This window comes from Colletotrichum fructicola (assembly GCF_000319635.2).
Source record: "Colletotrichum fructicola Nara gc5 chromosome Unknown KSG_Nara_v1_contig01, whole genome shotgun sequence".
Classification (NCBI taxonomy): Eukaryota; Fungi; Ascomycota; class Sordariomycetes; order Glomerellales; family Glomerellaceae; genus Colletotrichum; species Colletotrichum fructicola.
Window position 1 is genome coordinate 1427780 of NW_027094051.1, and position 25189 is coordinate 1452968.

Below are 25189 nucleotides of genomic sequence, written 5' to 3' on the forward strand. Positions count from 1 at the left end.
GAACCTCACCACAACCTCACCTATTCTTGTTCGCATCCCCTCCCCCTCCCCCTACTGAACGTCCTACGCATCAGCAAGCTGCGGCGCAACGGCCGCCTCCTCCTCGATCTTCTCCACTACGCACGCCGTCCCGTACGCACACGTCTGCGCAAACCCGCCCAGGTCCGACGCGTCGAACCGCAGACAGATGATTGCATTCCCGCCCCGCTGCTTACACTCCGTCACCACCCGGCCCAGCGCGTCGTTGCGGCAGTTGTACAGCATCGTCGTAAACCAGCGCAGCTCGCCGCCTGCGAGCGACTTGATCACCATGCCCAGGCTCGCCGCGATGTTGCGGCTGCGCACCGAGAGCCCGTAGACCGCGCCGAGCGTGCGGACGACCCGGTACCCCGGGATGTCGAACATGGCTGTAGGGGAAGTGAGCATGTGCTTGAGAACAGTGAGGGTGGTGACAACGACGTACTTGTGGTGATTACCCCGCCGGTCTCTGTGAAGCAGTACAGGTCCGAGAGCTCAGGTGGGATGTTGGCGACGTCGTCGGCCTTTGCATCGCTTTTTCTGCCCATGAAGTTCATCTTCTTCGTCAAGGCAAGGCTGTACTTTATTTGACTGATTATATCTGAAGGTTGAGTGCATGCAGTCTGCGATGGCGATGATGAGCAACAGCTTTACCACCCACAAAATGGGAAATCCCACCCAGTATATATACCCATAATCATACGTGAGGTCTCTTAAAAAGTCTCATGCTCCTCCGTCGTTTCCTCATCAAATGAGGCCAGCAACGTGCCGGTAAGTCGGGCATAATCATCGCCCGGGCTTTACCGTCATAGACACGGCCCCACTCGGCGCAAAGCCCCGCCTGCTATTGGGTCCCCGCGCCGGACCGTATTTCGTATCTGCATCAACGAGAGACACGCGACGGACCCGAGTGGCTGGTGCATGCCCCGCGCCACCCCAAGTTCCTGCTCTAGCGATGGGTCATCTTGCATGCATTGCGGTAAGACACCTGATCAGCAGCGAGGGTCTAAGCCTCGCGAGTCGCTCGGTTTCCGGATTGGGTGTTCGGTGAGGACTGCATAGCAGTCGAAGATCGTCATCGTCGCGCGGATGCGTCAAGTCCAGACAATCATTCTAACTTGGCGTCCAGATCCTAAGTTCATTGAAGAAGGGTAACGGCTTTGAAAGTATGGGGCAACACTTTGAATTCTTCTGTTAAACGCCAGTGACGGTAGCTTCCATCATAGCTGGTTGAACGTCGCATGTCCCATTACCACCTAAAGACACAATTGTCCCAACGAAGGTCGATATGAATTTGCAAATTGAACTCCCCAGCTCTTCTCTCCCGTTGCCGTCCTATACCGGCGGCTATGAGGGGTTTCGCAATACACACTAACGTATTCCAAAAGCTGGATACCGACCAACGATTGCTCAAGAGACCGAACAATTGCCAGAAACAAAGATAATTTTGCATGCGTATAGAAATGGTTGGTCAGGCAGACAACACACATCGACGGGAGACTACTCAACATGTATTTGCTGCACAAGTCACCTGTTTGAAGCCTAGCCAAGCTTTTAAAGAATGAGATGGTTAGGAATACCGAGTCCGCCGGTTCAAGAGGATCGATTCCCCGGGAGCTACCGAATTGGGAGGGACCAAGTTTAGTACGAATCTTAGCTTATGCTGTAAAATGCCTGGATGTGAAGATGTCCACGTATGCCCTATGATGCCACGTGAACAGAGTCGAAACCGGACTGCGAATGTCCACACACCCATAGTAGAGCCCAAAAAGCCTTCAAGACCGCTCTCGTGTTCCCCTTTGAACCATTTTCGTGATTCAGTGTTTACGTAGGCATGGATACTCGTCACGAAGCCGCAATTTGTTTCTTACCTCCCCTCATCATTTGCGTCGTCTTATATCTATTGCCCCTGTATTTGAAATGTATTTATGCGTTAAGGCTCAGTCATCAGCAACACGCAAGACTACCTGGCAACGCTTTGCAGGTACCTTCAATGAAGTTATCACAGGCAAATGAGACTCTTTTCTCCAGAGCGGCACATCAATCTGATGTATAAAATTGCTCCCCGCGCTGCTAAAGATGTCATGGTTACACTATTAAATACAAAGTTTAATCGGCATTTCTTAGATAAAACCCAGCCACGAGCCTCGAAAGCGAGAGAGTCTTCTTTTGGGAGAATTCAGAAGCACATTATCTTCGTTTCCAGTTAGTGTCAACACATGCTTCACTTCCTTCTCTACAGCTTGAATGCGGTTTCTGAACATGAGAGAGACCAGGCCAGTAACTCGCCTGTGTCTACAACTACGCTCTTTCGCCTTCCGTCAACATCTAAGATGTATTCACTTAGGTACCTACATATACCAATACCTTCGTATGTCTGCTCCACGTGGCAACTCACTTTGGCTGGCCCTACTTGTAAATACAATGCTCGAGTATTCTTGGAACCTAGAACAAGGCAAACGTTGGTGATCAAATTGGCCTACTTTCTCAAAGCAAATGATTAACTCAATATTTATCTTAACTCTGTCAAGTCTCCCATGTGTTGTGAACCTCCCAATCTCGTATCCTCGACATCGACATGTAAATAATAATTCCTCACAAACTTGAGACTGGGGGCTATAGATTCACACAAGAGAAAAAGACAAACAAAAAAAGAAGGCAAAAAGCTGCCGCGCGACCTTCTCCGTCATATTAAATCTCTAGCTTTTGCCATGTACTCCAGCGTTTCCGGAGGGGACACTTGAAAGAATAGACTGGTTCAATGCACAGAAATTGCACTTCGAAGCCAAGGACGCCAATACTTGGCTTCTGATATCTTTTCAGGAAGTCCCGAAGATTTGAAAATCAAATTCTGCTTGTCTCTACTTTTTCATGCTGTCATTCGTTTGTCCTTTATGGACACGTACATCCAACATATCCTACTCATGAAGTCCAGCTAATTACCTCAGGCTCTGCTTTTCCGGCAAGACCAAACCCATGAATTGGAGCGAGGAATGCGATATCGCCAGAAGTCATCTACTAGTGTCCCATGATACAATCTTAGAGATCGCCACTCGCTAGAATCGAAGAACACGGCTGTTCCGACTTCTCGGAGCCAAGCCCCCGTTCTTGCCTAGAACAGACAACACCAACATACGGCACCCAACCTCATCAATGACCCAAACCGTCCACATGTACTGACATAAAAACACAACATCAATCCTCCATCCTCCCCAATTCCTCAAACCATCTCCAAACCACCAAATCCATCCCCATAATCCGCGGCCTTCAAAATGCATCCCCTCACACTCCTAACCCTCGCGACACCAGCCCTCTCAGCAGCCCTAACCTGCCGATCCCTCATCCGGTGCCCCTTAATCTTCGACGGCCGCATCCCTTCCACCGCCGTCCCGACCGACTTCGACACCCCCAACGGCGGCGGCTGGAACCCCTTTAACCCATCCTACGTCAAGGGCAACAACCTCCTCTGGTCCGACATCCTCCTCCTCCCGTCGGTCCCCGCCTCCCGCTTCGACGCCGCCGCCGGCTCTCGCGCGGTGGAGGTGACCATCTCCGACGAGAGCATCTTCATGAGCCAGCGCGGGTTCCGCCGCGCGGGGCTGCAGTTCGCCGCGGACGCGAACACAGGCAGCCCCGGCGGCGAGGGGGCGAAGACGCTGCACTTCAGCGTGCGGCAGGACGCGCAGAGGCCTTTGAACCTGACGCATGAGTACCTGGTAACACCCCCAGCTGATGCTTGATGGTTGTGCGCGGGAGTGAGTGTGCTAACGGGGGGCCAGAACGTCTGGCACGAGACGGCGGCGTACGACGCCAACAGTTTAACTTCCAGACCGGCACCATCATCGGACAGCCGGGCTTGCCTGAAGATACCTTCAAGCTGCTGGACCGCGAGAACCGGCTGGTGTGGTCCACTCCGATGGCCACGGACGGTTCGTGGCAGAATTTTGCCCTGACGCTGGACTTTGATCAAAAGTGAGCGCCCACGATGCCCTACGTTTTGGGCTGGGAAAAGGAGACTGACGAGACCATAGCACGATCCAAGTCTGGTACTCCGCCAACGACGAGCCGCTGCAGAAATCAGGGGACATCATCTCAGCTGACCTCGCCGGTCAGGGCCAGTACCAGATCGGCATGCTCAAGAAGCCCACGGGGACCGACGACGTGGTGAACTCGGGGTACCAGGAGAGCGGCCTGGACGAGGGCCAGATCTACGGCGGCATCTTCATCGAAGACAGCGCAGACGGCTGCGTGTCTGTATGAACTACCAACGCGACGGCCGCTGCTCGTTCTCTTATCTACTCTTTTTAATCTACTGTCTATGTCTATATCTATAAATGGCACACCGCATCATTTTGCGTGTAATCGTCACTTGCCCACATCAACAGCCGTGAAACTCGCCTTCAACGGCGCAATACTAATCACCCCATTCACAGAAGCCCACAAATCCTCCCCCTCGGGGCTCTCCTCGGCCTGCTTCTTCACATCAGCCAGCTGCGGCGCCCAGCGGAACCGATACTCCCTCCCCAGCGCCGCCTTCTCGGGATCCGCAGCAGCCGGACTGAACAGCCCGCCGGTGACCCACTGCCCCCGCGCCGTCGTCGTCATCCGCACCGGCGCGTCCGCGACTCCCGGCACCATCGGTACGTTAACGCTGTACACCTCCACCCCCGGGTGCCAGTCCTTCGCCAGCTCGCCCACCAGCGCCGCGGCGCGCACGCACGCCGCGCGGATGGTCCCCTCGGGCTGCGGCTCCTTGCTCCCGAAACTGAGCGCGACGGCGCGGCGCCCACACTGCGCTGCCTCCATCGCGCCGCCGACGGTGCCGCTGCCGAGCGCCCACACGGTGCTCGCGTTGCGGCCGTGGTTGGGCCCCGAGACGACGAGGTCGAAGTCCGCGGGCGCGAAGCCCGCGTGGAAGAGACCGAGCTGGGTGCAGCTTGCGGGCGGGCCGTCGACAACCAGCCAGCGGTGCAGGCGGTCGTCGGGCTTGTCCTCGCAGCCGGCGGGGCAGGGGGTCGAAGAGAAGGAGGCAGGGCAGATGCTGGCGGCGGTGAGGGTCTTGCCGACGGCGTGCGCCTTGCCGATCCAGGAGAGTGGACGGTCTGGGATGACGACGACGGTCTGGTGGCCCGCCTCGTGCAGGGCGGCGAGGAAGGGCGCGAAGTAGGGCGAGACGGCGGACGGGGGCCCGTCGTCGTTGACGAGCTACGGGCAGTGCATCAGTCGGCGGTGGTCGAGGATGCCCGTTGCGGGTTTGGTAGTGTAAAGGGAATTACCAAGAGCCGCATTTTTCTGCTTGTCGCAGGTCGCCAATGTCCTAGCGGAAGGGTGAGATAGGTCCTTGCCGAAGGTCAGGCTGGGAGGAGGAAGAGACAGAGAATGCGTTTAGTAGTCTGGGGCTTCTTGGAGTGAAGCAGGCGGAGGCGGAGCGACAAAGAGTGCAAAAGAAGGCGACTGAGGCCAAGATCAGGCTGCCGAGAAGAGGTTCCGTGGTCGGAAGGTGGACGGGGTGGTGTTGTTGGTCAGACAAAACTGCGGTTCAAATGTTGTCTCACTGATTGGGTAAGTAGGGCTTGAAAGCCAAACTCGGCTAGCGTTGTTGCCATTTTAAGTGAGGCATGTTAGTGAGCTAGTCAGGCATAGCATCACTAAGATATCATGTATAAGTCCAAAGTAAAATGCCATATAGTCTTCAACAATGGCTTCTAGCCACTTACTGTGATTTTTACTTAGAACCTATACTATAACGACCTCTAACTTACCCCTTTAGCTAATAGCCTACTAGTTATGTGATTTCCTATAGATTACCCTTTAGTCCTATTTCCCCCTACGCATATAGTTATATATGCTATCTATTAGATAATCTTATTACTTTTAATATTATTTTAATAATAACTTTATAACTTTAACTTAGTTTAATTACTATAGACTTTCTTTAACTTTTTAACCTTTCTTCTAACTCTTATATATACTTTTTATTATTAAACTAAGCTATCTTCTTTATAACTAACTTATATTACGCCTTCTAAAACTAATATTTATTATAATGTTTTTAGAAGCTATTATATTATTACTATAGTTTAAGCTTTTTATTAACTAGGCTAATATCTTTATAGTTCTATAGTTATTAGTAATATCTTTAATTTAAGTTTAATTAACTTACTAGCTATACTACTTTACTAAGGATATTATTAAAGTAAGCGTGATAGCTAGGATTAGTAGTAAATATAGCTACCTCTTTTAGTAAGCTTTATTAAAGTAGATAAGCGTAACTAAGCTATAGCTATAATATTAGCTTTTAGGATTATAAAGTAGGACATAGCTGTTACGGTCAGCTATCCGACAGTAGGGTCTGCTAACAGAAGCTGGGGATTGAGACGTAATAACAGTACACTTGGTCGTGGTCTGGGTCGCAGGTGGTAGGCTGTAGTAGATCGGTCTTCAGAGGCTAAGGTGATCAGTCTTAGGCTCAACAAGTAAGTCGCAGTGAAGGTAAGCTGAGAGTATCCGTGAGGATGAATACTAAGTTGATTGCTGAAGAGCTATGGAAGTCTGACCATGAGCCAGGCTCAGGGTCATACTATATACAAGTCTAATTCCGAACATGTTCCTTTGTACCTTGGGTCGATCTGGATCATTCTGATCCAGAATGATCGTTCGGCCCCCAAGTCGTGTTGGATCATATTGATCCAATATGATCGTTATCTTATCGTCACGTGACTTGGACCATAGTTCTTCCGTTTACCGAGTGAGTCCCTGTTGTTCCCGTGATCCTGCAGTACAAATGTCCTGTCCTAGCCGCCCGCTGCCTAAGTGGGTTGGTTATCTGTTATTCCTGCATATCGGGTCGTAACAATAGCTATAGTTATTCTATTTAACTAAGTTTATAGCTTAATATAAATAGTATCTTAAATATATAGCTAAGATAAGCTTTTATATAGCTAACCTTATAAAGCTATCTCTATGTAGTAAGTTATATAAGTGAGGCTATTAACCTTATTAGTAATAAAGCTAATATTAATATAATGCTAAGAGCTATAATAGTATATATATCTAGCCTAGATACTTTTACTTATATACAGGTAGTTATAGTTAGGTTTAGCGTAGGCAGTTATTCTAGGCTTCTAGGTATATACTGCGATCTTCTTACTAGATGAAGTATTAGCTGAAGTGCTCTTACTGGATTTATCTACTGTGGACCCTCTTATAGGGTGGGCTATGAAAGTTCCTCAACATAGTCTTCAACAACTTCAATTTCCAATGGAGAGTTGCCAGCAGCTATGTTGCTGCTGCGGCCTTGATAGCCCTCTTCTCTCGTCTGTTCTTCTTGCACTTCCGTACACAGCACCACACACACGAGCTGACCATGAGAGCCCCGATGATGGGCATCCCAACCATCAAGAACCACAGCACACCCTGGCTCATGTACTGGACGCCGTTGTCCACCTTGTTCGCGTCGTCTCGGCCCTTGGGGATCTTCTCACCGGGCGTCCACGTGTGCACCCTCATGCCGCTGGTCAGCGTCGGCAGCTTGGGCGTCAACGTCGCCGTGTCAGATTTGGCCCAGGTCACGATCCAGGCATCGTGCACCAAGGTTCTTGGTCCCGATCTCGTGCCTACGGTTGTCCACTCTGATTTTGCACATAGGGGAGCCAACGTTGAGAGGCTTCTCAAGGTATGGGTCCCCAAGCGATCGAAGCCGCTGGACCGATGGATTTTGGTTAGCGTTTTAGCTCTTGTGATCTGAAGAAGAGGGACAATGACGAACCTCTGGCAGCAATGAGCCGTCGAGACCACTCGGGTTATAGGCTCGGCCATGTCGTTGTAAACCCATCCGTCGGGACACACGCCCGGTCTGAACCTGAGACGGTGCTCCGGCGCGAAGCCGTCCCACCCGGAAGGATAGCATGTCGCCGCGGGGTTGGAAATGGTGTACTCTTGTGTAACGGTGGTGCCCCCGTACATTTCATAGGACACGATTCTGGTCGTCCACTGGGACGCGCAGTCTGACGGCTCCACCCATGGCGTGGTGATTGTGAGTACTGAGATAGAAGCGGCTGTTGTTATCGCGTTGCTGGTCGTTGCCGTGGTGGCGGTGAGAGACATCTTTTTTGGTTGGAGAAACCAACAGCGCGAGCGACAGACGTTGGGTCAAAGGTCACGAGGTGCTGGCTCTCTTATATTCACCAGTGATTGTGTCTTGGGGCTCATGCGCCAAGGCGGCAAAGCAAGCGAACGAGGGAAGCGCAATGGGGAAGGAGAGAAGTGGTTGGTTTCCAGAGCCAGTTCATCTATGTCCCCATATGACTTCCTGTTGAATTTCTGAGAAATGTAAATCGTGCCATACGCTTGTTGTTGAGATATCCGACATGAGAGATGTCGACGGCGGTGTTAGTCAGGGTGTGTTGACCATGAAACGGGCAAATTCACACTTGCCGGCAAGAATTAGCCCCAAACTCACGACGATATCCCAGACCGAAGTTAAAGAATGGAGCCAGTGAAAGCATGGTCATTAAGCAGGCCTTGGTGTTGAAAAACGGCTTCATTTAAGTAAGATGCCAATCACATCTGCAGCTTGGATCATGAAAGAGACACTCAAACTTCAGTTGCTTATGATCGTAACAAGCCCAAGTTCAAGTCAAATTGGCAACTTTTCCACTAATAAATTGCTCAACTAGAGCGTTCCTAAGACGTTTAAAACGAGAACGCGATATCGCCTGTAGCCCAAGGCTGCTTTTATGGTATTCCATCGTCCAATGGGACTTATTACAAGCCATGGTGGCACAAGGATTACCTGCGTGGTACGTCTCTGGACGGTGGGTCGTTCTTAGGTACCATCAGTCTTAGAGCGGCGACACAGAGGATGGCTCAATCAGTGAGACAGTTGTGCTTGGGCAAAGAGGTATGACGCGCTGGGTGGCCCGAAGAGGAACGAGAGGCTTGTTTCGATAGGGCAAGGTTGAATTTCCCTCAAAGTGTGTGCGAGCTTCCCCCAAGAGAGACAGAAAACGGCCTTGACTTTGTCCGCTGAAAGTGTGAATCATTCATCCATGACCGATTACGGCGCCGGGAAATCAGACGGGGCAACATTGGATGAACGGGACCCTCCATCATGATGGGAAACAAGATTCGGCCAGTAGACAGAGCCAGATAAATAATGCCTCAGCTCAGATGACTACCTGACCGGGCCTGACCCATACCTTGCTGCTGCATGCATAGAAGGACGATGGAAGTCCTGATCGAAGGATGATGACGGGGACTCAACGAGGCATCCCTGGCAGTGTGCCTCGTGGTTTGCCCAGCGCGCGCCCTGCCTTGGTGCGGCTTTAGCGCAGTGGAACGCTGATCGAGAAAAGTACCGCACGTTTTCCCCGTTGTGTCGACCGCCCACTAAAACCCGTCGCCCTGTGTCGGGTCCAGGAAGCCCTTCCCCGGGGGGCATCATATAGGCCGCATTAGTGCTCTTTCCATCGCTGGAACACACCGAGAGGTTGCACGTCGATGCTGCCCAGCTGCTGGTTGGTCCTCGTCCTCGTCCCAGCAGCGCACTAAACCCGCTAGCGGAAAGGGACCGTACAGAGACAGGCGGACGGGACCACCTCCAGCTGCCATCAGTGACTTACACCTGTCCTGGGTACCCACCCACACCACCACTGACACCAATGCACCTCACCTTCCAAGGTGCCAATCCAAAGCCAGTCTCTCCTTCTGACCACTCACCTTGCACCGTCACCTCGAGACACATGTCACTGCGCATTTGCAACCCAATCAAGGCGATGGGCGTTGCCTTGCTGGGCTGGGCAAGACGAGGCTGCACAACGATAGAAGGCAGACACGGGACATAATAAGATGGGCGACGCTTCCTTCCCCCCCGCGCGCGGCCGTCTAGGTTCCCCCTCTTGCCACCACCCACCTCAAAAAGAAGGAAGAATTCTACAAACACAGCCCACCTTGTCGAGAAGTGGCTTCATCATCATCCGTACATCATCAGACACGAAGATACTCGAAAAGAAGAGGAAGCCAGCGCGTGGGCATGGCACACAGGACTAACCAGCGCGATGACGCCTCGGCATGGGCCGGGCAGCCTGGTGCCCGCGACGGCACCCAGCCGTTCAACCTCTACTACCACCCTGCGATCGTGGATGACTTCTATCTCCCCGACACCGATGTTCCAAGGAACCCTCAGTTGTCGATCCAGTACGTGCCTAACACATACACGGACATACCAAGGTAGAGAAGATGCTGACTACCTCTAGGGCTTTCAACGCCGACCTTCCCTCCCTTCCCGACCCGAAGAACCAAGGTCCTGATCTCGGTCAGTCTTCCAGGTCGTCCGCTGACAGAACACCTGCTGACTTTCTCCTCACAGACGCACAGCTCTCAATTGAACTGCTCATCGGGGGCGGCTCGTCCTTTGAGAACAAGGACCTCGGCCATGGCGCCGCCGGCCCGTCATCACACGGTCTCGCCCGCAGCATCAGCCAAGCCAGCTCACACGGGAAGGACGACATCGAGTCGGTGACGTTCAGCCAGAGCGACTTCGCCGAGAGCTTCGGTAACTTCAACCCCCTCAATAGTGCCACCACAAGCGTCTCCGAGTACATCGTGCCGTCAATAGAGAGCAGCCCCGGCGTTGTCCAGAGGCCCTTTCTCAACGTCCAGACAAACAACGCCAGTCCGTCGCTGAACACGCTGGGATTCTCGGCCAGCTCTTCGCCCGCCTCCGCTCATGGGTTTCCCACGAACACTTTCAACTTCCAGACCACGCCGACAAGCGCTCCCCGACAGAGTGTCAGCGCCCTCTCCGCCGGCCTGTCGAGCCACTCCCACCTTCCTAGTCCCGCTTCACCATTCTATGAGGACTGGAGCGCGCAATTCTCAGAAGATGGAAACGCGAGTCTCAGCCAGTCATGGGGCGCTACCCTTCCATCCGGAGACTTTCCATTGTTCACCGATGGACAGTCTCAGCCTTCGCTGGTCATCCACCCGCCGGAAGCCACAAACATGTTTGAACAATTCGAGGACTTCAACATTCCCGGGCCCTCCCCAACCTCGGGAATACATCCCATCGACCACACTTCCACCAACAGCTTTACCTTCCAGAACACTAGAACGCAAAACTTTCGAGGTATGAGGCCGTCGGTACCATTCAACCCGACCGACGACCGCCTGGAGGTCCCGAGACAGAGACCTCGCCGTTCATCAGACTATACCCGGCCGGGCAATCCTCTGTCGTCACAAGCACGGCGAGTACATAGACCAGTAGACCCTAGAACAAACCGTCCCCGCAGCCACACTGCATTGCCACCGCCGAACCGATCATCCATGATACAGTTGCCGCGCGCCAGCCAGGAGCAATTCATAGCCTCCTCGACAACCACAGCACCTGTACAAATTCGCTCCCGTTCCAAAAAGCCGGAAACCGCAGCTGCCCCCTTCCCAAGCACAAGCCCAAAGGGCCCCGCCCGTGGACGCCGCAACGGTCCCATGGAAGCAAAATCCCGCGAGCAGGCCAAAGATACCCGCAACAAGAAGACGGTCTGCATCCGCTGCAAGTACTCAAAGCAGGGTTGCAGACGGGTCGACAACTCCCCAGACAGCCCCTGCGTCCAGTGTGAAAAGCATGGCTGCTCTAGCAAGTGGCCGGGCCCCTGCGAGTTGGCCCATTTCGAGGACTTAGTCCTCTCGAGGTCCTGCAACTACGTCTCCCAGCGCGCCATCAACCACCTCTCGCTCGACGGGACACGACGCATCCGCATTCCTCTACAGCGCGTCTTTCCCCTCGACGACGTCATCGCCGCGCTGGACACCCCCTGCGACTTTGACATCCGCGTTCACCAGGACAACCGGCCCGTCTACACCCTCAACCTCCAGAAGTGCCACGAGTATCTCCTCACCCTGAAGGCTCAAATCGGCGGCGGCAGGACAGACCGGAGCCGGAGCGCCTTTATCGACAGGGACCTCGTCCAACTCGACGCGGACTGGGAGGCCTGCATGGACAATGTCGTGACCGACGACCCCCTCGCCCTCCTCTGCGCCATCCACAACATGCCTTCCCGCGCGCGCTACTCTTACGTCTACAAGGCCCACGTCCACCTTCCCGAACGCTTCCTGGACCCGGAATCCCCTTCCGACAGCGGCCCTCTCCACCTCGCCGCCCAGCTCGCTCGCGTCATCTGTCGCAAGGTTGAGGTCAAGGCCTATACTTACCTGCAGCGCGCGCTGTACAAGTCCACCGAGCCCAAGGTCAAGGAGGAGGAGCTACTCCCGCTGCTGCGTCGGGTGGGTTGCATTCTTGCCAGCCTGCGGTGGCGTCTTGCGTGGTGGACTGTGATGCCCGGGAACCCGCCCGAGGCGCGCGACGAGGATGGGGCGCGGGCGGAGTGTCAGAAACGGGTGTACAATCTCTGCCGCAGGCTTTACTTTCACTATTGTAGTGCAAGACGGAGGCTGGCCACGTGGTCGACGGTAGACTCGCTCAGGGGCGTGTGGTCGCTGTACCCAGACACGGACCGCAAGGTGTTGGATGCTTTCCCTGGGGATGAGACTGGCGAGGCGTTTGAGGAATGGTTGGCTAAGGGCCAGGGGTTGATTTATGAGGCTGGGGCGTCGCGGGTGCTAAGGCCCATGGGGTTGCCTACGTCAGTCTGCTTTTGAATTGTGGTTTTTTGTCTACTTGTTTTGTATAGGAATACCCCTTTTTTCATGGGACGGGCATGAAGCTCTAGGACAAGAGGAGGACAGTGGAAAACAGCACACTCATTGCCAAAGGCGAGCAGTTGTACGAGATACCATAGACGGCGTTTGGGTATACAGATACCAGGATCGGGCTATATGTAGACTTTTCCTGATTTCGCAATCAACATTAAGTTTCAATCAAGATTGGCACTGGTTTTAAGAAGCGGACGATCAATGAAAGGAGAAGAGCACCTCCTTCTGTGATGCTATTCCATTCCAGCACGATGTATGCTTTTCAGCTGATGTACTATACCGCCTGCGAAGCATTGGAATATCTAGGGATAAGCACGAAGTGATGATGGAGAGAAGAGCGTAGTGTCATGGACATCGATGAGACGTCACACGGAAGCGTTGTTGTCAGGGCTTTGCTCTGCATCACGGCCTCAATCCCAGGTACCCGAAAATTCACACAAATACAAACGCCAGACACGATTCTTTTGGCTTGATCAATGACAAATGAAGCTCCGAACCCTTTCAAACCTCGCCAGATCGCCATTCGCTCTAGCATTTCATATTACATGGATAGCAATAGGCGAGGGGTCATTTCCATTAGAGGAATCTTCGGCAGCCAGGTTGAGGAATCTATAAAACAAAGCCTAGACGATCGATTTCAGAATCGGGCCAATGTGGTCTCGGACGTAGCGTCGATAGGTGATATGAAGCCAGTAAAACGCTTTTTTCATCTTTGATGAGGTTCTAGGTTCAGGCGCGACTGAACCTTGCGCTTCACAAGATCTTGTTCGGTCTTCAGGTATAATAGTGTTTTTTCTCGTGAATAGTTGACAAGCAGTCGAGATGGTGGGCGAAATTTCAACATGGTTCAAGGGTGTGATATGTTGACTGGTTGTCTGGGGATTCTCGGGTGAGTGTGTGAGTTGCTTTGAGAACTAAAGTTTTCAGTTACGCTCAATAAAACAAGAAGACAGCTGTCATTTCTTATGAGAGAGATCAGTTTAATAGAAACTACGCAGGATTTTAAACGGCCCTCCTTGTCCGAGGTCGAGCGGAGCGAGCTATGGGCATGTATATTTACGTATATATACGTGTGATCCATTGTTGCCGTTAGTTACCAAGGCGCGAATGTAATCGTTATATGAACCTTTCCTTTGCATATCAGGTCTATTCCAGTAATCCAAAGTGCCAGGTGAATCCAAGGTTACCAGTCAACTCTTCTCAAATGACAGATTCGTAGGGTAGGGACATGTGTTCCCGAATACCTCCTTGGCAGATCACGCCGGGGATGGCCGACGATACCGAGATGTAATGCGTATATGTGTCCCTTGCACATTCCCATCGTTGTTTGGTTTCCCACGTTCGACGGGTGTGAATTGAACGCTTTCGCAAATCAAATTGTGAACCCTAAGTCAACATTTGGTCTTATATCGTCTCCGCCAACGTCTCAAGCAGACCTCTTTATGCTACGCCCAGAGCCCTGGTCTTCGTTTTTGAGCATAGGTAAGGCTCAGCATCGCTTTCAAACAACTTCAAGCACAATTAATCACAAGGCGAGCATCTGTAGTTACCTTTGGTATCAAAGACCGCAACGATCCCAAACGATCGGGAAACAGCACGAGATAGCATCTAACATAAGCGGTGTTCAACGGCAAGGGATCATGTAGTCTTGCGCATATACTGTCAGAATAATTGACAGTCAGCGAAGAGCAATGGCAGTATTGGCCTGGATTTGACTGTGGTAATAGTTGAGACAAGAATTATAAAACTGCTGCATCATTGAAATAAGAGATCGCCTCTTTTCAATTACAGTACAAGGTACGTTCAATTCGTGCTTTGGATGCTGCTCTAAATTCTTTGCACTTCAGTTCTTTTATAATCTAACGGCACTGCGGCCTTCGACGTTCAATTCATACCTACCGAGAAGTATATAAATCTCCTCAACTATCGAGGCCATGTAGTCTTTACCTCACAGGCAAGATACGAGCGAAAGAATACCGAGGAGTGTGCGTTCTTAGGGTAAATCGTGGGAAAATTGAAGTCTTGCAGAGCCCTTGAACTTGTTCGAAGCTACTGGGTTCATAGAAGCCTTGTTAGGGATGAATGCCAGAGACGATATTAATTCCTGACGACTAGGGGTAACGCCGGCACTCTTTATAGCCGCTTTAAAACGCCCAAGTGATGTTATTTGCGATTCATGTATCAAAGCACTAGGCCGGGTTGCATTAAAAGTGACGTCTAGCTGGTGTGAAACGACAAAGTATATAAAAGATTGGAGGGCTTCTAAATCTAGATGGAAGGCAATGACAATGTAGCCATTAATGTGGACTCAAGCAGCTTCTCCAAGGTTCTAGAGTCTCTATCATCTCTAGCCAACATGAGAGATGATCCTCAAGTGATACCACGTAATCCAGAACTGTGTATGCCCGTCAACGCAGCGAATACGTCCTCGACAGCAGGGACACGGTACACTGAAATATTCCCGCAGCCCTCAGGCTGCCCAATCCCCAAGACGCTCGTAACAAACTCCATCCCTTCCCGAAACATGATTTTCTTTTCTCGATTCTGAACACTAGGTGCCGTGCTATTAGCTATAATTCCGGTGGGTTTTCCGGTCAGTAACATTGATGGATTCGCAATTTATAGCAAAAGATGAGTTGTGGCTGTTGTGCCTGGTCTGAGTCGCAATCGTGAATTGTTCACAAGGCGTTCGTAGCTGTACTAGCCGCAAATTATGTACCTCATCGGATGTATCCATGGTTATTTGGCATGGCATGGCTTACAATAGAAGCTAATGCTTGTCGATCCTGATCTCTCTATCCTAGTCATCACGTAGAAGCTGTCTACATCTGCGTCACTTGCAACATCATCAAAGAAGATATTAAGAGTAACTATAAAATACACCCGCAGGGTTCGAAGAGAGTCCGACAGAGCCAATACACATCTATGGTAATTCCAAGTGGTTTGAGGTAGATCCTCGCAATCAATCGATTCGGTGAGCTGAAACATTGCGCAGTGTTGCACAACAGACAGCTTCATCAGTCAAGGACGGGGTTCTCATGTCTGAAGTACTCTGTCTCGGCATCATCATCAATACTCTCACGATGCTATGGAGGGTATGAGACGACGAAACCGCCTATGTTTGTGTGAATTATTGCTATTGTCGCCATCTACGAGTTTGTTTACAACAGAGCGTTTGCTATGAACACAGAGGCTATTCAAGGCAAAAGCCACTTGCGAAAAGGCTTGGAAATTTGCCAGATTAACAATCTAGAGACCACATCGAATTAAAATATTTTCATACCCCATTCTCAGGACTCATGACACATTACTCGTGGCCGCGTATCTTTCGCTGTCGCCTCCCAGTGGCGGTGCCATCGCGGCCAGCCAAGATGGTGGCGGCTCACGAGACCTTGCTGGTTCCTTAAAAGATCGATCTAGCAGCAAACAACACATTTGTCTCACAGCAGTCATTGTAGTCAGAAGATTCAATGGTCTTTGTAATTTGGCGACTACAATCAGTTCCACCACAAAGCACGGCTTCGTTGATGACCCTATACCTGCAGTCGAAAATACAGGTTGGCAGAATGTAGCCAGGCGAGCTTGATATCGCCTTTGCGACCGAATAACTCAGAGTTCTCACAAGACAGAGGTGAAAGAGAATACCTAGTCAGATCTGAGGAAGATGTTCACCGTTCCATGACTCCTTATCAAGTAATGTCAGGGGATGGTCGACGCCCGAAGTAGAAATGCTTGAAAGCTTCCATCGGTTCGAACATTGTGTTGCGCCAAGCCAAATGGATTGGAACGCTCGGTTTTCTTTTATAAAGCGCTGTGATATGTGATTTTACTTCTCGGGACTGGAGGAGCAAGCTCTTATTTATAGAACCGTGGGAACTTCAACTCCTTTAGGCTTTAAAAACCCGAAGGTGTTAACTAGTTATTGTTTTACTCCCACTTGCAATCAAGATACCCTCAACCACAGATATAAAGAAGCTTTCAAGCTGAGTCCTTCTAGAATAGACGAGACCTGTTAACTATAGCTTGCATCCTTACGCACTTTCAAAGTTTAAGAGTTCTTTCTGAGAGGTACTGCTTCCTATTCTAACTTGTTTACGTTCTCAAGTCTGCCTTCAGATAGTTTCTCGAACTACCTGATGTAATTCTCTAGACCAGCAATAGCGGTGCAACATCACACCTTAGGTGAGTGCTGGACTATTCCTGGTCCAGATTGACTGATGTAGTCGAATATACTACCCGCAGGGATACCTCGGAAACAACCAAAGTAATGATCCATAGAAAGAACGTTATTCGAAAGATGGAGTGAGCTCCCAGCGCGTCGTGTGCGACGAAGAGCCCAGGAAACCACTGAGAAAGACGCTATCAATCGACTCGAAAGGCAAGAGATTTACATTGGCTTGGAAGGTGTTCTGAAGAAGAAGTAACATTAATATACTTGAATCCTTCGTCCTTGCTCGGCTCTTGATGATGGCTGGCAGATATTCAAATACGTCCCATACTTGATGGATTTGAATAGACTGCGCGTGTAAAGTTTCGACGCAAATGAAAACCTCAAGGGAACGTGGTAAATGTTGAAGGGACACTCAAGTAGGCATGAGATCCAAGCATATCTATACTTCACCCGCCTCAACATATCTCTGCCATTTACATCTAGAAACACATAACTCCTCTCCCGAACCACTTGTCACTCCATTCGCCATCAATTACAAAGCCAGCAACGTCACCACAGAAAAGGCTGCCCAGGTCGCACGGCATCACTCGGAGGGTAAATGAGCGCACCTCTCACAGCATCCTCCCCGTCCTCCACGCTAGGCTGACCCAGCGTGCCGAGATCCTTATATCTGATCCTAAAGAACTCGCCGTGGAAGTCCTCTCTGCACGCCGGACACTCGGGCATCTTGTCTTCCTTACCCTTTTCCGTTGTATTGACCTCGCGTATCCATAGCACGTGTGCCATGGTGCATCTAAAGCACAACAGATGCAGATTCGACTGGGGACAGATCGCGACTGCCCGTAGCAGCTCGTTATTGTCGTCGTACGGGTCCTTGCAAATCCCGCAGATGGGCGGGTCCTCCTTCTCCTTGGCCGCCGCGTCCTCAAATTCTATCAAGTTCGTAGATTCATCGCTGGTGGACTGGTCCGCCTGCGGCTGTTGAGGCGCGGGGTGGTGGTTCCCCGTCAGCCGGGCCGTAGCCGTGGCCACTGAAATAACCCTCTTCCGAGTCGCGGCCAGAGCATCCGGCACCTTGCGTATCGCGTTCGCGTAGTACGTGTCCCTGTCATGGAACGCCCTCCGAACCTCAAGGCTAAACCTGCGACCCTCGACAGCAATTTCCCCATCCGGGAATTTGCTGTGGAACACCTGCCATCTCTCCAGATCGCTTGCCGGAAACATCTGCGTCACCACGCTGAACATCCTCTTAATGTCGTTGTACACCGCAACCTCCGCGGCCTTCTGCTGGTCTGTCTTGTCGGGGTGCATGCCATGGACATACGAGTGGATGGGGTCGAAGATCGACCCGACGTACAGGAACCACGTTACCGCAATGCCGATTAACTCCTCAGCGACCTCGTCCTTCAGCCCGTTGTCGAGCGCGATCCACACGATGGCCGGCGCGGCTACGAGCACGCGCATGCGCAGCTGGCGCTCGAACTCGCTCCATTCCGCGTCCGTCTCGATCCACAACTGCTCCTGGCGCACCTGTTTGATCTTGTCCTTCACCTCGTTATTGAGCGCCATTATAGCGTTGAGGTAACGCGGCTTCTCTGACGGGTACATGTCGTAGACGGCCGTCTCCTCGACGTCGGCACGGGCGCCTCGGCGGTCGAGGAAGAACCTCCGGGCGGCGGTTCTCTGTTCCTGGAGATGCCGGCTGTCCGTGCTCTTGTAGTTAGCCTCCAGGAGGTTAACCATGCGGGAATGGTGTTCGAGGATGCGCTGAGCCTCGGACATCCGCAGCGCGCGGCCGACGTTGGCGCACATGGGAATCCTTTCGTTGGTACACTTGCATATAGCCATGCGAGCCGCGGCGCCACCATTAGGGTCGTCCATACAGTGCTTATCGTCGCGACGGCAGAACCTCTCGGCACGGATCTCCATCCTGACCTGCTTGAGATCATCCTCGCGCATGTTCGCTTCTGGGATCTTGCGCGCGACGGAGTGTTTGAGCAGGATGACGACTTGCTGAAAGTACTGAAATAGGTCTGGGTGTACGTCGGTGTAGGGGGCTCCTCTGAGCACGGGTCCGCCGGATCCGTCCTCCTCTCCGTCATTCTGTTTGTCCTTCTCGTTGGCTGTCTTTAAACCAAAGGCGGAGGCCTTGTTTTCCATCATTTTTCTCTCCTGCTCAGGGTTTCTCTCGGTCACGTCTCTGCTGAGCTGCTGCTCCTGGCGAAGCCAGGCCTTTCGAGGCAGAGCACTGGAAACGGACAGACAGTCCGCACACATGCCCTGTACAATTTCGACGACCTTGCCTGTGGGTTGTCTGCAGTTGCCGATGAACGGGTGGGCACAGTAGACCCGAACCTGCTGCATATGGTGTTCCTCTCCAGCCCTCAACCTAACACATGCGTCAAGATCGCCAATTCTGCGGTAGAGCTTCACCTTCTTGTTGGGGAGATCGAGAATGTTGTTATCCGGGTGCTCTTGTTTGGCCTCTCTTGACTCTTCAGTCTCGGGGCATTGGTAGAAGATGTGTTTCAGAATACACATGTTTGCGGTAAACGTCGAGGGGCAAGCCTCAGAGTGGTGACAAACGGGTCAAGGGAACAAGTATTCGATGAGACTATGTTGAGGAAGTTTCGAGCCCACCTAGGAGGGGTTTTCACAGTAGGGGAAAAAGCAGTAAAAGCACCTCGGTCAGTGCCCAGTCCAGTAGCTTCGCAGTATACGTACCCAATTCGATGATACTATAGAGAAGAGAAGGGTGAAGAGATTGGAAAGACGGCGTCAAGAGTTCGGGATGAAAGATTCCTTCGTAAAAGAAGAGCGATGAAGGCACTATTCTGAACCACCGAAAACCCACATCATGATCAACTTGATCCGTGTTAGAAGAAGACAATGCGCTTGACCTCGTCGGCAATGATGCTATTGTCGAAGCTCAGGGAGGAAACAATAGGAGAATACTGAGATTCGTTGCGTCAAAGAGCAGTCGACCATTCCAAGTCCGCCTCCGGAGAACTGCGATGAGAGATGAAAGAAAAGCTCGTTGGCGCTTGATAAAGAGGTCCCGAAAAAGACACGGCCGCCCATTGAGGGAGCGAGAGAGAAAGAGAGAAACTGCCAACTCTGCTCCACGCAGGCCACAGCTACGACACCGACTGTCGAGGCCCAACTCCTCACTCCTAAGCCAAATCACGACCCAAGAAGTGAGATCCAAGGAACTTTGAACGCCGTCGGAAGGTATCGCGACTGCCTCTTTGCAAGATTGGCCCACGTCGAAAAGATCCTCTTTGGATAGAACGTGATCTCAAGCTCCAAGACCTAGTGAATCGAAAGACTTTAATCAACCACTGATAACTGGTCATTAAGACAGCGCCCAGAAGAGACAGCTCGCCTGCGAACCACCCAAATGATCGGCCGTCTGGGATCTTGAGTTGACCCCTAGCAGGACTCTCCCGTTCCGTCGTCCTCGGATCTCCCCGTATTCCAGTTGAATGCTGAAAGTCATTTCGTCTGAAGAAACAAGCGGGAATGGCCTTAAGCTCGGCAGCTCGATGAATTGCCAACTCGATCAATCAATCGCCCGACGCCATTGTCCAAAGACGTCCCTCACCCAGCGGGCCAACCGACACACTCATCCCTTGAGGAATTCGCAACAGGACCTCGTTCCCTGGGCTCACATTGTGTCCAAAGTTTCTTTGAAAGACTGGATAGGTCTGCCAGGTTCCCTCCCAGCTCCTCTCCTACAAGGGCTGGAGCAAAAGACGGCCTCGAGCCCAAAGAATCGAACACGCACCCGACACCTGACAAAAAGCCTTCTATCCCTTGAGTCTCTCGATATAGCTCTCGTCTTAAGTCATTGTTGCTCAATGTTACTTCAAAAACTACAACTCGTCAGCAAAGCTCATTGACGAAACCAAGCATCATGAAACCAAACACCAACCCCTCAACTCATCCCATCAAAGAACCCCTTCCTCCCTTTGGACCCGGTCCATCCATCACCAACTTCATTCATCAAACCCCATCAATCAACAAGACACATCCCCATCATCACAAATAGCCCGCAACACAAACCATCCTCATCCTCATCCTAACTCCCCAGTCCCTCCACGCAAGCGGGGGGCACCGATGAGGCACATCGCACCGCGAGAGGGAGGTGTGACCCCCTCCCCCACCACCCCTGCGCGCCCAATCACGAACCTACATGGAACCCGCTCCCAAGACCTGCACGAAGATGGAGCCCACGCGCAGATTTTAGGAGGCTGAGCTGAAAAAAGGCCACCACCACACTCTCACACTCACGCCCGCGTCGCCCGAGAGAAAGATCAGACCACCCTGTTCTCTTCCTCAAAATGACGAACTCTAACCAATCCTTCCCCCCACCATAGACGAAATCGAGGGAATTAATCGCGAGTGGAAGGAATCGATTTAGATGGATGGATAGATACCTTACCTTACATTACCACCGCCGACAAACGATGGAAATTGTTATTGGGATTGGCCTTTTTTGGGCTTCGCAGGGATGAACTCGCGGTTTCTCTCGGCCCCTTCGGCCCTCGGGCCGAATGCGAGGAATGACAGGAAAAAAAAGGCCGGCAATGGCCAAATGGGTAAGACACAAAAAAAAAAAGTCTAATAGTGGTGAAGTTCGATAGGGGTGTTCGCGGAGTCCTCGGTCGGGCTCGGTGGAGCCCCGGTGAAGGCCCCCCTCCAAAGTCTACCACGTCGCCCCCCCTCCCCCTTCTCAGGGTCATCAGGTGGCAGAAGTATCGCACGCAAGAACCCCTCGAGTTCGCAGCCATAAAAATCAAAACCTACACAAAAGAAGCAAAACCATCACAACAAGAAAAAAGCGAATCGTGTCATCATTCCTAGTGTAAGTTTGGGACCTAGGCCGTCGCGGAAGAAGAAAGAAGAACAGCTCCCGACAGAGGGGGAGACAGATAATAAATACCATAATAAGAACAAGAGGACGCAGACGCTACAGTATCACGATGCCAATTCGTCAAACAACGAGCGTCCATGTGTGATGATGAAGAAGAAGAGACAGAACGTTTCCTCCACCCTCTCGTTGAACTCGTCCCGCCAAAATGCCATTTCCCATGACTCCCGTTGCATATAAAATTCCCGGCCTGCCCATCGCGAAAGGGTTAAGGAACAAAAGCAGACCGTTGACCTAATAATGGGGGGGGGGGGAGCGAAAACAAAAGAATTCCACGACGCCCTCTCCGTCATTCCCGCAGGAGATAACTTTTATGCGATAAAACTCCATTTTTGATATCCCACGCTCCCCACCCCGACCGACCGATGCGACCTCGGCACGCGTTAGGTCGCATACCCGCGTTCTTCGTTGTCGACGCCCTTCACGTGCCCGATGCCATCATCTTCTCCCGCAGCTCGCGACGCTTGTCTTCCAGCTTGAAGCCGTCCTGGGGGCACTCCCATCCGTTGGGGTCGACCTTTATCCTGGCAAGGCATTTCGTGCACCGCCACCAGGCCGCATTCACCTTGCGCACTTGCAGCCAGTCGTCCGTGATCTCGCCATTCTTCTTGTTCACGTCCTCCTTGTGAACATCCGTGAGATGAATTCGTAATCGGTCCTTGCGACTGAATGGTTCGTCTTTGCGGTTGCACGCATTGTAGTCGCAGTAGTAGGCCTCGTCTGACTTCTTTCCTGATGCGCCGGCGACGCTGTTATTGCGGTTCCCTCCGCCCTTTCCGCCGGCTGTGGCCTTGGTGATAACCTTGGGGCTCGGTTTGGGCGTGCTCAGAGCAGGCGTGATTTCCTTAACGGACAAGGCGGGTGAAGGCTGAGTTTGGCTGTCGGCGTGGGCCTGTTTGTAGTGCTTGTCGAGATCGAGATTCCGCTTGAAAGGCTTTGCGGTACATTTTTCGTATAGGCAGGTGAAGGCGAAATCCTGCGGTTTCTGAATGGGCGACATTCCCGTGTGCACTCGAGGTATTACTTGGACGAGGCCTTCCGCAACGTAGTCTGGCTGCAGCTTCCAAAAGCCGCCATTTTCGTCGGGCATATAATCATATTTGGAGCAGTCAAAATTCTCGATGGATGGTTGAGAAGCTTCGGCCCTAAGGGTACGTGTGTTAGTAGAAATTGGCGCAATCAGGGTCGCAAATGGTGGCGTTTCGACAAAAACTTGTCTTCATTTGTTCAAACAGGTAGGTGATGAGCTGGCTCGATAAACTCACCATTGTTGCGGCGGGTCGATGGTGGGCGGGTTGCTTTTGCTGATGGCAGCGTGCGTTCGTTTCGCGGCGGTTGGAGGGGCCATGATCGGTGTACTTGCTTCTTTGGTGTTTTAATCAGCGGTTTGTCTCTCTTCCCCAGAGCGCGAATCTGTCCTTTCCCATCCGTCCCGTATCGCCCATCTCCGTATCGCAAATTACCCCCCAAGGGCATATCCGCCTGGCATTTGGGGAGAAAGAAAATTGCAGAGAATGGGGAATCCAAAGTATCAATTGCATCATCGGCCAGAACGAGGAAGACGTGTACCAACCTTGAGCCTTGTTTGCTGGCATGGCGATGCGGCCGCAATGACAGACGGACGAGTGTGAATACCGAAGTCGAATTGAGCTGGATGATATCGATTCTCTCCTGTCAAGCCAGACCAGGGTCGACTACCTGCAGGTCATGAGAACGGCGTCAAAATCAAGGGCGCAGATGAACGTTTGCGATGTGCAGGAAGGAGGAAAGAAGTGGGAGAAAGGGTCATTTCACAGCAGCCGCCGACGGAAAGCAAAGGAAAGGAATGGGATAGGACAAAAAGGTAAGTTTGCGAGAGAGAAAAACGGAAGGCCCTTTTGGCTCTCGGTTGTTTGTCGTTTCTCTGGAACCAGGAGAGATAATTATTGCTTTTCTGCCACCCAGGGCAGCAGCAAACCAACTGAGCCGACCGACCAGTCAGCGTGAGTGAGTGTGTCCGTACCAACAAGCTTGACGGGAAAGGTAGTATGTAGCAACCGCAACGGCGGCAGCGGCAGCGGGAGCAACACCAGCGGGCAGAGCAGAGCAGAGCAGAGCAGAGCAGAGCAGAGCAGAGCATTCGGGTCAGACCCAGCCAGGTTCGCCGTTCAGTTCAGGCTCAGGTCCGGCGGCGCCCGTACGAACGGCACATGCAGTGCTGTACTCTCGCTTGTTGGTGACTTGCGACCGATTCAATGCCTGCTGGTGCTTGATGCTGGGCTTGGTGCTTGGGACGATGGAGTGAGGCATGCAGTGAAAAGGGTACCTTTTAGCATGGAAGAGAGCAGGAGGGCGAGGTATCTCAGTCCCTTAAAGTAACCGACCTTACCTTAGCTTACTTGACATGGCAGGGACCTCGCGGAAGTAAGGGTAAGGGTATCTGCAAGATGTAGCAACACCATCAGCAACAGCAGAAGCTACTATGTACGAAGCTATGCGGTCGCTTTGCAGGCGTTGGTAAGGAACCTGGAAGGTGAAAGTACAGAGTATTCAACCACCACAATAGGGCATGGTACGTACACGCCCGTTCGTAGCAACACATCTGGTGAGCGTGGCGGGGTTCCATGGTGTTTGTCCAATCCCGGGGAAGGACGGCAAGCCCAGTTCGGCGTTGAGCAGGAGGGGAGTGCGGCGTGCGGCGTCCTGCTCGACCCGGGGGGTAAGGTGGTCAGGGGAGGGGTGTCAGGATGTCTGGGTGTGGCCCCCCAAGTGACTTGGCAAGAGTGAGGGATGAGATGTGATTGAGAGTATTTACTATGCAGTAGGTAGGAAGCAAAAAGTGGTAGCAGCAGCAGTAGGCTGTAGCAGAATCAGCAAGCAAACCGGAGATAGCTGTGTTTGCCAGGTAGTCGTTATGCGAGCGAGGGTTGAGCAATATGCGTGCGGCACCAACGGATACACTGCTGTCCGTACATAGGTATCCGTACCAAGTCACTGTCCCGTACGCCACGCCGTTGTTTGGTCGGCATGTCTGGGCTTGGGGAGACGATAGACCATGAACCATGTCTCGCCTGTATGATGTGCTGTACGTGCTGAGATGAGAATAGAAAAGTTGCCCCGTTGCTGACTATCCGAATTTTGGACCGGAGGGATTGAGATCGGAGGGGAGGTTGATGGAGGGAGGGGGGAGACGGCAAGGATTTTGGGGAACGGGCGTGTCCATCCCGACGAGAGAGTGTGTGTGTGTGTGTGCGGCGCGGTGGACGGATTGTGAGGAATACTGTGCAAGTGTGCAGAGCAGAATAGACGACCACTGGGTCTGTTTGAAGGACCTGAGACGAGGCGAACGGCTTCGGCTTCTGGATTGATTGTTGAGC

At 52.1% G+C, this 25189-nt stretch overlaps 7 protein-coding genes across 7 annotated transcripts; 2 read left to right on the forward strand and 5 right to left on the reverse strand.

Annotated features, from left to right (window-relative positions):
• Window positions 1–63: 63 nt before the first annotated feature.
• On the reverse strand, window positions 64–575 carry CGGC5_v000424 (UPF0145 protein; the record flags this gene model as incomplete). The annotated part of the gene is made up of 2 exons (XM_032037032.1): window positions 64–407; window positions 464–575. The coding sequence occupies 2 exons, from the start codon at window positions 573–575 to the stop codon at window positions 64–66; spliced, it is 456 nt and encodes a 151-aa protein (XP_031884172.1).
• Window positions 576–3290: 2715 nt separating this feature from the next.
• On the forward strand, window positions 3291–4278 carry CGGC5_v000425 (uncharacterized protein; the record flags this gene model as incomplete). The annotated part of the gene is made up of 4 exons (XM_066150673.1): window positions 3291–3734; window positions 3798–3834; window positions 3885–3990; window positions 4050–4278. 4 exons carry the CDS (start codon window positions 3291–3293, stop codon window positions 4276–4278), a joined length of 816 nt encoding a protein of 271 aa, XP_066009972.1.
• Window positions 4279–4383: 105 nt separating this feature from the next.
• Window positions 4384–5306, reverse strand: PBY1-2 (putative tubulin--tyrosine ligase PBY1; the record flags this gene model as incomplete). Its single annotated transcript, XM_032037034.1, has 2 exons — window positions 4384–5223; window positions 5295–5306. 2 exons carry the CDS (start codon window positions 5304–5306, stop codon window positions 4384–4386), a joined length of 852 nt encoding a protein of 283 aa, XP_031884177.1.
• Window positions 5307–7296: 1990 nt separating this feature from the next.
• CGGC5_v000427 (uncharacterized protein) lies at window positions 7297–8124 on the reverse strand (the record flags this gene model as incomplete). The annotated part of the gene is made up of 2 exons (XM_032037035.1): window positions 7297–7720; window positions 7787–8124. 2 exons carry the CDS (start codon window positions 8122–8124, stop codon window positions 7297–7299), a joined length of 762 nt encoding a protein of 253 aa, XP_031884178.1.
• A 1927-nt stretch (window positions 8125–10051) lies between these two features.
• CGGC5_v000428 (uncharacterized protein) lies at window positions 10052–12675 on the forward strand (the record flags this gene model as incomplete). Its single annotated transcript, XM_032037036.1, has 3 exons — window positions 10052–10215; window positions 10275–10333; window positions 10388–12675. 3 exons carry the CDS (start codon window positions 10052–10054, stop codon window positions 12673–12675), a joined length of 2511 nt encoding a protein of 836 aa, XP_031884175.1.
• A 4774-nt stretch (window positions 12676–17449) lies between these two features.
• Window positions 17450–19441, reverse strand: CGGC5_v000429 (uncharacterized protein; the record flags this gene model as incomplete). The annotated part of the gene is made up of 1 exon (XM_032037037.1): window positions 17450–19441. The coding sequence occupies one exon, from the start codon at window positions 19439–19441 to the stop codon at window positions 17450–17452; it is 1992 nt and encodes a 663-aa protein (XP_031884176.1).
• A 2813-nt stretch (window positions 19442–22254) lies between these two features.
• CGGC5_v000430 (uncharacterized protein) lies at window positions 22255–23428 on the reverse strand (the record flags this gene model as incomplete). Its single annotated transcript, XM_032037038.1, has 3 exons — window positions 22255–22978; window positions 23099–23198; window positions 23407–23428. The coding sequence occupies 3 exons, from the start codon at window positions 23426–23428 to the stop codon at window positions 22255–22257; spliced, it is 846 nt and encodes a 281-aa protein (XP_031884179.1).
• Between the last annotated feature and the right edge of the window lie 1761 nt (window positions 23429–25189).